Consider the following 14365-nt stretch of genomic DNA (forward strand, 5'->3'; position numbering starts at 1 on the left):
CGGATGTTTTAGAGAAAAATAAGGCAAAATATGATTATTAATTTTTACCTGATTGAGCTGAAAGTAGAGCTAACTTGCTTTCTTGCCCAATTGAAATGTTTCATATCATCAAAATATCACACAAAGATAATCTGAAAATAGGTTTTTAAATAATTGGAGGGAAAACATCAATTTAGGAAAATGTGAGCTAAACCTTCACCTAATAACTGGTTGTTCCACATAAACAAAGTAAAAACAGACTCATTTAATTTGAAAATATTAATTTTTTTATTGAATGAAAGACTTCACACAAAACAGTCTGCATTAACATAAGAAACCCGACATCAAACATGCTTATCATCTCTAATCTACGGAAGCCTCTAAGGGACACGGAGGGTTTTTTCTTTTGCGTTCTCGCAGTAATGTACCAGTCGGTCCATGCGGCATCTTGAATACTGAAAGTCTGTTGTAAGGATTTTCCATCATCTGTTAGTGTGATAGCTGAAGTTTTACACCTTTTCTGTAAAGTTCAGAAAAAAAAATACTGTCTGGAGTATTTTTGAGTTATTTTCGTGGTTTAATAAAGTCATTTGAGTTTTGATTGTGTCCTTTAATAAATTGATGTTTTCCATCTCAATCTTACACAAACATGAAAACGCAATTAATAGACTGATTTTCAATAAGATTTTTACAGAGGAAGGGAAACTTACAGTCTGACAGAGTAAATAATGTATAAAAAGTTTTTTTTTTTTTTTTTTTTACTGAGGCTCTTTAAAGGCGTGTGAACTCTTAACTTATTAAACTGTGACTGTGTACAGAACAGACCAGGATGTGTTTGCTAATTTATTGCGAGGAAACGCAAAAGAAAAAACGTTCCCGAATGTCCCTCAGGGGCCTCCGTACAGAACACTTAAATAAAATTAAACTTGACAGAAACGCTGTCAGGGACCCGGATTTAACCGCCATCATCTTCGTCACTCCTGCTGCTGCTTCTCAGGCATCATCACCATCACCTCCCCCTCCATCACCACCTTGTCCTTGGCGGAGCACGTCACCGCAATGAAGGCGAACGACATCTTGATTTTACGCACTTCCGCCTCGGCCAGAACCTCCTCGCCGACGAAGAGCGGTGCCGGGAAGCGGATCTCCTGGTACAGGAAGACGCAGCCGGGGCCGGGCATCCGGGTGCCGAGCACCGCCGACATCAGGCCGTTGATGAGGACGCCATGGACGATGGGCGCCTCGAAGGACGTGGTGCTGGCGTAGGCCGGGTCGACGTGGAGCGGGTTGGTGTCGCCAGTTAGCTCGGCGAACAGCTCCACGTCGCGCGCCGAGAACGCTTTGGTGATGGAGGCGCGCTGGCCGACGTGGAGGCGACGTCCTAGGGGCGGGACCAAAGGGAGGCGGAAAGGGCGCAGCCTGACGCAGAGCGGTGTCCAGGCTGACGTCATCCTGCTTCAGTCCAGCTGCAGGTCGCGGCTGTTTCCTGTCAGCGCCAGGAGGAACGGAGACACCTGAACGCACCATGAGGTCAGAGTCAGCAAATAAAGTTTATTTCTATTCAAGTGAGATGTAGTTTTAATCAGCAACAGAAATATAACAGGAAAAATAGATATTAAAATGAATTAAACATATTTAACAAAAATTAAAGCAACTTGACAATATAAATGTTTTAAAATACAGTGAACCAATAAAAAAGTTATTCATAAAAAGATTGTTAAATTAAAAAAAATCTAATACAGTAAACATAAATATTAACCTTGAAAATGTAGCCGTACAAATAAAAGAATACAATTAGAAAATTCCCTCACCTAGAAGAAACTCAAAAGCTTTATGGCTTTCATGGTAGTTCTGTTATTTTTACTCAAATAAAATCACATCAAGTTAAAACTTAGCAAATGTTGATGCAGGTCAGGTTTTCTGTTTTGGCTAAATTACTCTGGTTAGTTTTTAAGCCACAATTATAAGTTTGAATGATGGAAATAAATGTTTTCCCTTATAATAATAAACAGAACTTTATGTTGGGTTATTAAATAAAATCCATTACAAAAATTTAAAATTGCTCAAATAAAATTAAATCAAGCTAAAACATAGCAAACTGTATGTTGGTCAGAATTTGTTTTTAGCTAAATTGCTTTGGTTATTTTTCATCAATAGTTATTAGTTAAATGTTGGAAATAAACACTTAAACTTCTTTCTACAAATAAAGAAAAACAGAACATTAAGTCGGATAAAGATAAATAAAAAAATTAATTAAAATTTCAGCTGGAACCGCTCACATCAGAACCGGAGTTTAGGTTCTGCAGCAGAGTCCGGTCCAGATCACGGATCCATGTTGTTCCTTCAGCACTTTGGCTCCATTTCTGCTCTGGAGTCGAGAACAAACCGACTTTTTGAGCTGAAAGTGGTTCTGATACGGCTTCCTGTTCGCCCAGCGATGGGTGGGGCAGCAAGGTTTTCCCTGCTGATAGGAGCCACAAAGTTTGCCAAGAACGCAGCAAAAGTCTCAGAGCTGCAGCAAGCACCTTCCTCACATAATCAGCCAATCAGCATCAAGATGGAAACATGATCAGCCAATCATTTTGGACATTTTAAATCTTATAGGGAAAGATTTTTAAATCTTCTTAAACTGGAAACCGTTAGTCACAACACACAGTCTGTTATTAGTCATATTTACTTTTATTGTTATTTTTGTTGAATGTTAATGGAAAATGGGACCACAAACATCCACTGATGTTGACTAAAGTCCATTATTAAAGTTAGAAATTTGACTTTGTATTTTAGCGCCTTAAAATTGGGCCTCTGTCTCTTTAAGAAGCTCCTGCTCTGTCTCAAGCTCCTCCTTCAGGAAGTCATCCCAACATGGCTCCTTTTTTTTTTTTTTTTTTTTTTTACCAGCGTTGCTCTGAGAAGTAGCTCCTATAAGGAGCTCAGCAGATGTTTGCTAATTGCTGCTGGCGAGTCTGAAGGAGCTGAGTGGGGGAGGAGATGAGTGTAGAAGGCGGGGCTACGTCCAACCAGGCGTTTTGAATAGCTGAATTGTTGCCATGGAGATTAAAGGTTAGGTATGCTAGGTATGTAATGCTACAACATGATGGAAAACTTTTAAAAAAAGTTGATTTAACATGATACTGCCCCTTTAAATTTGAAGAGCACTGATGAATGAGATGTGCTGACCTGCAGAACCCTGAAGGCGCAGGCCCGGTTCTGGTAGAACCCCTGCAGGGTGAGGGAGCTCCACAGCTTCACCAAACCCCTGAAACAGAAACCAGAAGATAGAAATAAAAACCCAAACCGGCTCCAGGTTCTGCGGGCGGAGCCAGCTTCGGACTGGTACCTGCTGGGAACTCGCAGCAGAGCAGTTAGCGTCTCCTCATCATACTTCAGCACGTCCACATTCAGCGCCGCTCCAACCTGAAGAACACCAGCACTGAGTTATCAAAGGAAAGGTCCGGACCCGAGTGGCCGGGCAGAACCGTGAGGATCCCACCTCTCCGAACAAACTCCTCAGGCAGGAAGTGATGAAGGTCTTCAGGTCAATGGCGCTCACTCTGGCCGACTCATCCTCCAGCACCCTGGGGGGGAGATCGGACTTAACGCGGGCAAACAGATCCTGCGCACAGGGTTCACAAACATTCCCAAATAGCATTGACCTCTGACCTCCTTAGCAAACCCACAGACAATACTACAAGATATGTAAGCAAACAATAACTTTTTATTCACTATTCAATAATTATTACATTAAATTAGCTTAAATGCTAACATCGCACTGTCTGATTTTAGACCACCAAAGAGTTCTGTGGCAGAAACTTTTCTTATCAGATCATATATTATCACCAGATAATACCATTTTTCCTCACAATCTTCTCTTTTGATAAGAAAATATGTATTTTATATTAATCACATCAAATTGTATTTTATATCAACAGTTCTCATGGATTTTGTCTTGACGGAAACTTTTCCACTTCTTGCTGCTATTCTAGCTTGAATTAATTATTTTAAGAAAAAAAAAGATTAACAAAAAGCAAACATGATGAACTTAAAGACATTTCTGAGATCCTATTTTTTATTTATGTATTTTTATTATTTTTCTTATCTTCCTTTGAACTTTCTTAAGCCCCCACAGCGCCCTCCAGTGGCCCGCGGCCCCCACTTTGGCAAACGCAAATCTAGACAGCCAAAACTTACAGACGGACTTTGAGGTAGTGATGCGGCGAAGCGTTCTTCAGTACAACCCGTTGGTACCCAGAAGATTCTGCCTCCTCAGCGCCCGCTCTCATTTTCTACAGACTGGAAACTCTGAAGAAAAGAATAAATCAGAAACCTGAAGGATGCAATTATTTAAATTTTTTCCCTACAGTCAGTGAACACACCACAGCTCCTGTATTAACAGGTTTTCCTGCACAAGGAGTTTTAGTTTAAATGAATGATTAGGAGGTTTTTATTTGCAGAAATGTATTCGAAGTTTTTGAGGGTCTGGATCATTAATTGGACTCAACAGAACCAGAACAGTGAAGAAATAGGAACATTTTAATCAAGTCTGTTAGCATTCAAGCTAATAGAAGCTAATTTTTAAACAACTATATTTATAAAAATCTTTTGGGCAAATCGCTGGACATAATAAAAACAAACGACGAGCCGGTTCCGAAAATTAAAAGATTCATAACTACAGAAACAAAATCATAAAAAAATTACAAGAAATCAAGACTGAAAATTTATTCTTACTATTATCTACCCTTATTCCAAATAAAATGTAGGGTATGTAGTTTGAAATAAATAAAACAAAAATTATGCATGAGGAATCTACATTGTATATTAGTACCACTTTCCACAATGAGGGACAGAAAATGCTGAATTTTTTAGGACATTTTGATTTTTAGCTGTAGAACGGATTAACGGTCGCCCGGAGAATCAAAAGTAGCGTCCTACTCAGACTGGACTACCGACAGATCTGAAACACCGACAGACTGGGGTCACACCTTCCAACCCCAGGAGGAGGTCAGGGCGGAGCAGCGTGGAGCTCCAGGCCGTTAGAACATCTCTGGATCGGATCAGGATCTCCTGAACTCTGACGGAACACCATTAACTGTTTTTACTTACCGTCTACATGTCCGTGGAAAGCGAACTGCAGCGTGTTTACCCTGCCGCCATCAAAGTCATCGACACATGCGCACCTACCTCATAATTCTCTGTAAACAGGAGGTCTCACTCTGTCACAGGAACCGATCTTGTTCGTTTTAATCACAAGTTTTTCCTCAAACAGCAAACTTAACGTGGATATTCTTGGAGTATTTTGAATCTAAATGAACTGTATTATGTTGACCAGAGATAAAATTAATATTTGGGACATTTATATAAAAAATACAGTAAATTCTTGCTCAGATACGTTTTCTATGTTCTATAGCTTGTTTTAATATATTTTAAAAAGTAAAAAACAATTTTTTGTTCGGTATGTTATAAAATACTTACATTAAAAGTTTATCAGAATATTCCCTATCTGTTGCGCTGTATCTAATAGTATATGGTGTCTCGGGGGGGGGGCGGGGGGGGAATGCATGGACTGAAACATCTTGGATAGTTTGTTTACTCTTTGACAGAGCTGTTAAAACGGTGGAGGGTGCTGCCCTCCAGTGGCCAAATGATGTTACCGCACGCAAAAAAAACAAAAAAAACCTCAAACCCAGTTTTCTTTTTTCCTTTTTTATTTAATTTTTCAACCCTTGGGGAATATTTGTGCAAAACCATTCTGTTAACTCATTCATCAATATTTTTAGTTTACAAAAAGAATAACAATTAGTCAGGAATCAGAATTTTCCCTCAGTTCTGTTTTTTTTGTCTCAAATTAAAATCATAATTTCTTCCCTACAAAAAAGGGAAAAAAAGAAACTATTTTTCAGATGAAAAGTTAGTCAAATTCCTCCCATGGAATGATTTTTGCTAACAAGTTGAGACGCATCTGTCAGTTAAAATAAGTTCTAGTTTTCGCTCCTCCACCGGTCAGGCTTGTTTCTTTGCTTTATTGTGGAAGTCCAGCACAAGGTTAGCAAATTTCCTCGGCCTCTCCAAGGCAATGGCGTGACCGCAGTTGTCCAGCAAATCCACCTGGCAGTGAGGAAGCGCCTTCTGGATCACTGTGGCTCCAGAAACATCCAGGATCTGGGAAAGTGGGGGCATTTGTAGAGATTTACTTAAATTCAAAGTGTAACTGGGTACAGAATCAAATGTTTTTGATGTTCTGATTTCTGAAAATATATTTTAATGTGTTGGGAGCTGAATGTAAGACTTTCCAGCACTGCTTTATTTACCCGGTCGTTCTTCCCCCAGATGACCTGCAGGGGCGCTGTGATCAGATTCAGGTGTTCCTGCAGCAAGTACCGAGACTTCTCCCCAACGATCGCCAAGAACACTAAGCATAAATAGTATTTGCACAGATTAAACCAACAGAGGAAACAGAAACAAAATCAGACACTGACTGTCTGATGAAATGGCACCAGGATTAGTTTACAACTTGTTGTAAGACACATAACCAGCAAATTGGTCATTTGTCTCATCTCATAATTTGCAATCTTTCGCAAATGTTTCCCAGTAACATATAATTGTGAGCTTATTGCAAATTTTTGGGAACTTTGCCCACCTCTGCTAAAAGTTCAGCCACATTTTTCACATTTCTGCCAACAAATCTCACATAAATACATTTTAATGAACAAGTTTGGTCTTGAAATGAAAAATAAAACACTTTAGCAACTTGTGTCTTTATTTTATTTAAATCTGAGGAACGATGGGGAGTGAAAACAGGAAGACTGACCTTCTCTGTAGAAGTCGGTGTTTGGGATCCTGTTGGCCAGGAGGCCCCAGAGGAACTGCAGGAGCAATCAGAGCAACATGTCTGTTAGCGCCGCGCCGCGGACGGAAGCCTGGAGGGCTCAGTGCCGTACCTGGCGGGGGATTTTGGGCGGTTTATAGCAGCACAGCTTCAGCATGGCCTCCAGCTCCTGCATAGAGGTGGGGATAAGCGGGATGGGTTTGCTGGGCGTGTTGGGCGTCTCCAGGTCCAGCTCCTTCAGAAGAGCGATGAAGCTGGAGTCTGTGGGGTAATCCAGACCTGCAGGGAGGCGAGGAGGAGCAGAAAGCACCGGCAACGACGCAAAATTAAAATACCCAACGTTTCTGAAGCCAGAAAAATATAAATGTTTTGATTTTCTGATTTTGATGTTTTTTGTGGAAAAGGTTGTTATTCATTGAAGATCCAAAACTTTCAAATAATTGTACATATTTTCAGTATTAAAAGAAATTTCACTGAGTTTTCAGATTCTATGGGCTTGAATGAACAAATTTATTCTTTTATATAAAAAAAGATTTGGTAGCTTTTTATTTGAAGAGGAGCGAAGACTGACATAACATGAATGTTCAGTCCTGCTGCCATGCAGCGTCATCCAGTAAATAATGACACTTTTAGTGCAAAGCAGCATTAAAAGTGTCATTGTTTACACAATGACTCTTCGTGATAACACTATTAAACACTCCTCATGTCCACCAATTCAAGTAAACTGTTACCAAAGATTTGAGTTACTTTCTTTCAAACACTTGCTTTATTTAGCCAAGTTTAATAAATTAGATAAAAACTGGTTTCCATCTGCACCTGTGATGGAACGGCCAAATTCGTATCATTCTTGATTTGCAGTTGGGGGCCACACAAAATCACTGCAAGGGCCACAAAAGGCCCTGGCACCACACTTTGGACACCCTTGCCTTGGAAGTTTACAGGAAGTGAAACTTGAAGAAAGCTGCAGATTTACCTGCTGGACACACCAAGGTGAGGCTGCAGACGTCAGCCGGGTAAAGACCGGCATAGACGCCCGCCACGTTCCCGCCCATGGAGGTGCCGACCAGGTGGAACGGCGACTTATCCAGACCGACGCTGCGGACGAACTGAGCAGACACAAAACAGACGGGAGGCCATTTTCAACATGCTGATGGAGGTTCATGACGTAGAAACCAGAGTTATAACAACTCTGGATTTTCATTATAATTTAATTTTATTGTGACTGTTTAATTCAGTTAGTTTTAATCAGTTTTTAGAGCATGTTAGCTAGTTTCTATTAGTAATTTTTAGTTAAATCTTGTTTAGTTGTAGCTTACTTTTTATAGTAGTTAGTTATTTTATACTTTGGATTATTTTTAGGGGCAGAATTCAAAGTATTCTGATTATGTTTACATTGATTGTGTAATGAATTATCAACAGAAGATACTATTTTCAAAAAAATATTACTTTGCTGTTGAACAACCAACTGATTCTGCAGTTTTCTCCCAGATTTTGTTGTTGTCTTTTTAGGGACTAGTGTTAGCGCCACCTGGAGGATTATGGACTGCCATAATTTATCAACTACTGACATAAACTGCTTGTGTGTTTAAAAACAATAATCAATTTAACATCAGTCTGAAAAGTTAATAAATAGATTCGTAAACACAACAATGAAACTAGCCTAGCCTAGCATAGGATGCTAAACAACCAGTTTCTGTCTGCAACAGGCGATCAGTCATTTCCTCTGATGTACACTGATCTATACTTTAATGTCTCCATAGGGGACATTGTTGCTAATCAAAGCTGCTACCACATAAACACTCTACAAACAATAAAAACATTAAAGCCACAACAAAGTTGAGTTTTGGACCATGTGGGATTTGTCAGCTACATGGAGTCCAAAGCCAGCAGCTTCCTGTCTGAGGCTGGATACTTTTCCATCAAAATTCAAGTTTGCTGAATAAAAGCTGTTTCTGGAGGTCATTTCAGTAGTGAAACGAGGGCCGACTGTGGCTCAGTGGGTAAGGCAGTCATCTTGTGATTGGAAGGTTGTAGGTTTGATTCCAGCTTCCTCCTGCCACATGTTGATGTGCCCCACCTAACCCCAAATTGCCTACTGATCTGCGCATCAGTGTGTGAATGTGACTCCAGTGTAAAGAGGTGAAAATGATTTTTGTTTGTGTTTCTACCGTCTCTATCTGCAGGCGGATGGAAGCGTTGCACCGACCTGATGGACTCGCCTGGCCTGACCCTGGATGCTGTAATCTTCTGCCCCGGTTCGACTCGTCCCTTCATGTCCAGGCATGTCCAAGCAAACCACATGCAGGTTTCTGGGGAGGTACTGGAAGCAAGAAGCAAACATAAACAATAATGTTCTGATCCTTCTATTGCCTTAAATTGAAGCAAATAAATCATTAAATAAATCAGAATTTATGTTGCAACCAGATTATTGAGCAAAAACTGACAGAACGTAGAAACTGTGGGTTGAAATTAAAGTAGTGCAACTATGAAGTCTGGTTTGGTTTGAATGCAAAAGCAGGAAGTGAACTACACCGCAGGGCATTCTGGGTAAATCCAACCAAAGCTAACGTGCTAGCCTAGCGCTAGCAGCAGAAATGGTTCCTGGTCTTTAGCCTAAAGAGAAATCCTCCAACCGCTAAAATCTTCCATCTTGTTTCCATCTGGTGAAGAAGGAAGTTGCTCTCAGTGTCTTCAGAGGTTTTTGTGTCGTTTCCTTCAGTGGTTCTTGGTGCAGCGCCCCCACAGGCCAGGAGGGGAACAGGCTGGTTTGACTCAGAACCACAGCAGCTGGAGGTGGAGCAGATGTTCTGGTTCTAGTAGAACCGGGTCGACCGGGAGGGAAAACAACCCAATTCTGAGTCTCACTGACTGTCGATAAGAAGCCCTCCTGGGTTAATTGCACTGGTTTCAACTCATCACCTGGAGAAAAGACACCTGTCCTCAGCCAACCAATCAGATTCCACCAACATGCCTCCAATAAAGACTCTGAACAACTTTGGCTAAAACTTATGAAGAAATATCAAATATTTTTTAACTATAGACAATTAAAAAAAAATGCTGAGCTTAGTCGTTTTTTCCATTTATTAGACTCCCAAGTCAGAATGAGATCAAAAGTATGAATAATGTTTTCAGATCTATTTTTCTTCTTGAGATTGCAAATTGTCTGTTTTAATATTTTGCAAACTTTTTAAGTTTTTCTCTTTCTTAACCTAAAACTAGGAATAAAAAGGTGGTTCTGAACAAACGACATCAAATTTCCTTTCAGAAAGATGATGCAACGTTCGCTGCTCTGAACGATGAACTGATTACAAACATGGCCATCCCAACTGGATCCAGAGCGAACCTGGTCCAGAAGTACAGAGACCTCAGAGGCTCTGGACCAAAGATCAGAGTTACAGTTTTCTGTTGTATCAAACACTGATCTAATGCAGTAAAGTGCAAATTAATCAATTCACTGGGATTTTCTTGTTTTTAGATTCCGTGTCGTGGAGTTGAGGTGAGTTGCGTTCTCATGACGAAAGTTACAGGCGTTGTCGTTTGTTAGAAGCAGGAAAACCTGAAAAATCAGTTCCAATATTCCTTCCTTTCCTTTCTGTTTGGGCTTGTTCTGCAGCAACAGAACCTGCGTAATCTGGAGAACCGGGTCGGGAACATGACAAGAACCCAAAACGCAGCAGTTCATCAACAACAGCATGACTGGAAAAGTGGCTTAGTCAAAGTTCAGATCTCAACTTGACTGAAATGCTTAGTTGGGACCTTAACAATGTGAAGTAGTGTGTGTGTGTGTGTGTGTGTGTGTGTGTGTGCGTGTGTGTGTGTGTGTGTGTGTGTGTGTGTGTGTGTGTTACCATGACAACAGGCAGCCACATGTCCTTGGAGGCGGCGAACCCGTGCAGCAGAAGCAGCGACGGCGTGGCGCCCCCTGGTGTCCCGCGGGTGGTATAACAGAAGCGGTAAGTTCCACTGTGACAGTAACGGACCACCATGCCCTGCAAGCGGCGATTGTACCTGACAGGAGAGCAGCGGGTTAGACCCAGCAACCCAGAACCGACCTCTGACCTCTGGATCCAGAGCGTCCTTCCAAACAGTCAGGCTTTCCTCTAATCTGGTTCTGATCCACAGTTTTCCAGTCCTGAAGGTTTTGTTTTTGGATGTTAGCTGTTGTTTTATTCGGGATCAGAACATGGTGCCACCATCTGAACCAACTGAATTTGGGAACTGAATTGAATTTTTGCCCTCAAGAGCAAAAAGCTAACATGACAAAATAAATTTATTTAAAAATCATGCTATTAACACACAGAAAAAAGATGTTTTATATTATTTTTATAGTTGGTAGCCATTTTTCATCTCTTCCTGCAGTTGGCTGCCCCAGTTGGGGAATTGAAAGAAATTTAATGTTTTTCAGCTCATGTTACTTAAATAATTTAAATAATCAATTATTTAAATTATTTATAATAATAATTAAAATAATATGGCACACTTAAATACCACTCCAAATTTCAAAATGTATTTTTTTATTTGCTGCTCCTAAATGGTGAAAATGAACAGTCATATTAACATTGGTACATTTTAAGCCAATTCTTCTTCAACTTTTATTTAGCCAGGATAAGACTCATTCAGATCAAAGATTTATTTTACAGAAGTGTCCTGACATGATGCTAACTGGTGTGGGTTGGTGTGGGGAGAAGGGCCCAAATGAAAATCTGCTCTGGGCCCCAAAAAGACTTGGACTGGCCCTGATCTGGATGTTGGTGAGGATCCTGCAGCCACGAGCTGTTTATCAATAAACAGTCTGCTTTCATAATTCATTGCAAAAACAATAAAGCAGCTGAATAGTTCTGGATCAGAAAGTGTCTTTGTAAAAAGAGAAATTACATAAACCGAAGAAGAATGACGCAGATAGAAACCCAACATGAAGGTTATGACACTCATCGTTTCATGGCAGTAAACGGTTTATAGCAGAAATTTCCATCAACAGTTCTGAGAACACGAGTCAAACTAAAGGCCCTGGGGCCAAATCTGCCCCGTCACAGCTCATTCTGTGGCCCTCTTGACTCTAAAGAGCCACATGATAAAACTTTGTTTACTTCGTGTGAAGTAAACAAAGTTTTACTTCACACTCATTGCGCTCAAATCTGCGTTTGAGCGCAATGACGGCTCGTAGGTCCGACGGCGTAAAGCGGCCATTTTAGATCAAAATAAATAATAATGATAAAGGACTAAAATTCTGGCAATAATTCAGAAATGTTGAATTTTATGAAGAAAACAAAGTTTTATTCATGTGTCATTTCTTTGATTGATACCATCTTAATCAAAGAAATGCAGATTTTTTTGCCAAATTATATCAATGTAAAAAGATATTCGATACTATTTAACTTTTATAAGTATAATGCAGAGACAGGTATTTATTTACATGTTCGTAATTTGTTAATGGGTTTCTTCGATATTTTCTGCCACAACCGGCCCTTTGAGGACATTCACTATCTTGATATGGCCCTGAATGAAAATGAGTTTGAAACCAGAAAGTATGAGGAAGCGCTGACTTTACAGGATGAACATATTGAGGTGAAAGGTCATTCAGTGACTCATCAGCCGTGAGGCGTTAATGTGTGTGTGTTTACCAGTTGTAGGCCTTCAGCAGCACTCCGGGCCAGAACACGAAGGACGTAACGATGGCGAAAACAGGAACAAGCAGAACTCCTCCTGTTAGCACTAAGGTTTTAGCCCACGTTAGCTCCATCGCTGCTGCAGACGCCTTGAAAACAACCAAACATCTGATCAGATCGTTTTTTCCTCCCGGATCTTTATCAATAAAACTGAACTTCAGCTGCAGTTCGGCCCGTCACAGTAACAAATGTCGCTGGACAATAAACTGTCCCAGGAGTTATCACGACAAACGATAATGATGTCCTTAAAAAAAAGGTTAATTGAGACCAAAACATTATGCTGAAGACTTTATCATCCAGTTTTTGGTAGAAAGAAAGAAAAAACAATCATGCAAATTAAAATTATTGAGCTTGTTTTAATCTATCATGTGATTAATTAATTTATTGATTATTGTGACAGGCCTGCAAGACGAATAGAACAGAAACAGTTTGCTAAAGGGTTTCTTTGTAAAGTGAACAAAAAAAGAAATGTTGGAATATTTTTCGTTGAATACTTTTTGTGCGTCTTTATTGAGGTTACCAATATTTTAGAACATGTTTTGTTCATATATTTCATGTTATTTTAGTGCTTTCTGCTGGTATTGTTTTCATAATGCTGTTTCTAAACTGTTTTTCTTATTCAGTGGTTTTTACTTTTCATCATCCTGTGAAGCATTCTGAAACTATAATCATAATAAATGTTAAAAGCAGCCGACTGGGGGTGAATGAACAAACTAATTCACAAACTAGTGGCCTACATTAACCAACAAGAGGGGTCGGTAAGGTCACCATTTCTCCCCTGAAACATGGAGGTGGAGCGACGATGGTGTGGGACGAGAACATGGGACAAAATTCAACATTTTAAAATAATGATCCAGAACCCAAGATGGACTCAACAGGAACTAGTGGAGGTTCTGGACAGACAATCAGAAACCAGGTTCTGATCAGAATCAGTTGGGTTGTTTCTGTTATGATTTGTCAGAAAATCAATATTATCACCCAACTAAAAACCACCAATAAAAGAAAACATACAGGAAAAATATCTATCAGAACGGAAGAAAGAGAAATGCTGCCAGCGTATGTAAACTTATGAGCAGCTTACCTCGACTAGTAGATCAAAGTGGGCGGGGATAAAACCGTAATACTAAAAAACAAAACAAAAAAAACCCGGCTGTGAAAGTTTGCAGTGAAACTGGAGGATATTCTGGATTATTACAGGACTGTAATGTATTACTGGATTATCAGCAGCATATAAGGAAACTTCCCTCTGATTTTAATAACATCCAGCCTCATTAATAATTTTCTACCGAAGAGGAAAACCGTCCAAAGCCGGTGAACAACGTCGGTTACATAAAACCAGGACCGGCAGAATGAACGGAAAACCTGCACACCGTGAATCCCGTCCGAATAACACCTGAACAGAAACACCAGCAGAAGAGACAGAACCGAACCTGTTCAGCGCCTCCTGCTTCACTTCTCCCGACTCCTCTCTTCTCTTTCACCCAAATTACACAATCGTTGCTCAGCCTTTCATCCGCACTTAAAGAGAAACGACCGTGGTGCGTTCACGGACCGTGGGAAATGCGGCGGGGCTCCGTTTGAGATAAAAACAGATAGAGGAAGTTACTTCCACCCAGGGCCGGCCCAAGGCATAAGCAAACTGAACAGCCGCTTTGGTTCCCCTGCCAAACTGCCTAAATGGGTTATCATAACTGCGGTGAGTACTGATCAATTCCTCACTTTTACAAATGTGTGATTTGTTTGCAACATGGACATGGAGTGACAGGTGTCACCGTATTCATGTTTATGAGCGTCACTACATGATCGTACCATCAGCTAATTTGCGCTCTGCATAATAGAAATACTTCCAAGAAGGGTATTTTTTTTTCTTTCTATGTGTCATTTTAGTCATAAAAAT

The 14365-nt window shown here is 40.3% G+C and overlaps 3 protein-coding genes across 4 annotated transcripts; all 3 read right to left on the reverse strand.

Annotated features, from left to right (window-relative positions):
- Positions 1-243: 243 nt before the first annotated feature.
- On the reverse strand, positions 244-1430 carry LOC148159811 (hydroxyacyl-thioester dehydratase type 2, mitochondrial-like). Its single transcript, XM_015012232.2, has one exon. It carries the CDS (start codon positions 1428-1430, stop codon positions 954-956), a length of 477 nt encoding a protein of 158 aa, XP_014867718.2. The 3' UTR covers positions 244-953.
- Positions 1355-5188, reverse strand: rpp14 (ribonuclease P/MRP 14 subunit). Its single transcript, XM_015012233.2, has 6 exons — positions 5080-5188; positions 4168-4278; positions 3470-3554; positions 3317-3393; positions 3157-3235; positions 1355-1493 (listed from the first exon to the last, which is right to left on the reverse strand). The coding sequence occupies exons 2-6, from the start codon at positions 4257-4259 to the stop codon at positions 1437-1439; spliced, it is 390 nt and encodes a 129-aa protein (XP_014867719.1). The 5' UTR covers positions 4260-4278; positions 5080-5188; the 3' UTR covers positions 1355-1436.
- Positions 5189-5663: 475 nt separating this feature from the next.
- LOC106933157 (monoacylglycerol lipase ABHD6-like) lies at positions 5664-14027 on the reverse strand. 2 transcript variants are annotated; one of them, XM_015012229.2, is made up of 10 exons: positions 13899-13993; positions 13550-13591; positions 12424-12557; positions 10651-10810; positions 9009-9122; positions 7776-7908; positions 6915-7081; positions 6785-6839; positions 6285-6385; positions 5664-6135 (listed from the first exon to the last, which is right to left on the reverse strand). In XM_015012229.2, exons 3-10 carry the CDS (start codon positions 12540-12542, stop codon positions 5977-5979), a joined length of 1008 nt encoding a protein of 335 aa, XP_014867715.1. In that variant the 5' UTR covers positions 12543-12557; positions 13550-13591; positions 13899-13993; the 3' UTR covers positions 5664-5976. The 2 variants fall into 2 exon arrangements, with proteins under 2 accessions (XP_014867715.1, XP_014867714.1); XM_015012228.2 differs by lacking the exon at positions 13550-13591 and having other exon boundaries at positions 13899-14027.
- Positions 14028-14365: the final 338 nt, after the last annotated feature.

The sequence above is a fragment of the Poecilia mexicana genome, unplaced genomic scaffold, assembly GCF_051168715.1.
Source record: "Poecilia mexicana isolate PSO_F unplaced genomic scaffold, ASM5116871v1 scaffold_5, whole genome shotgun sequence".
Classification (NCBI taxonomy): domain Eukaryota; kingdom Metazoa; phylum Chordata; class Actinopteri; order Cyprinodontiformes; family Poeciliidae; genus Poecilia; species Poecilia mexicana.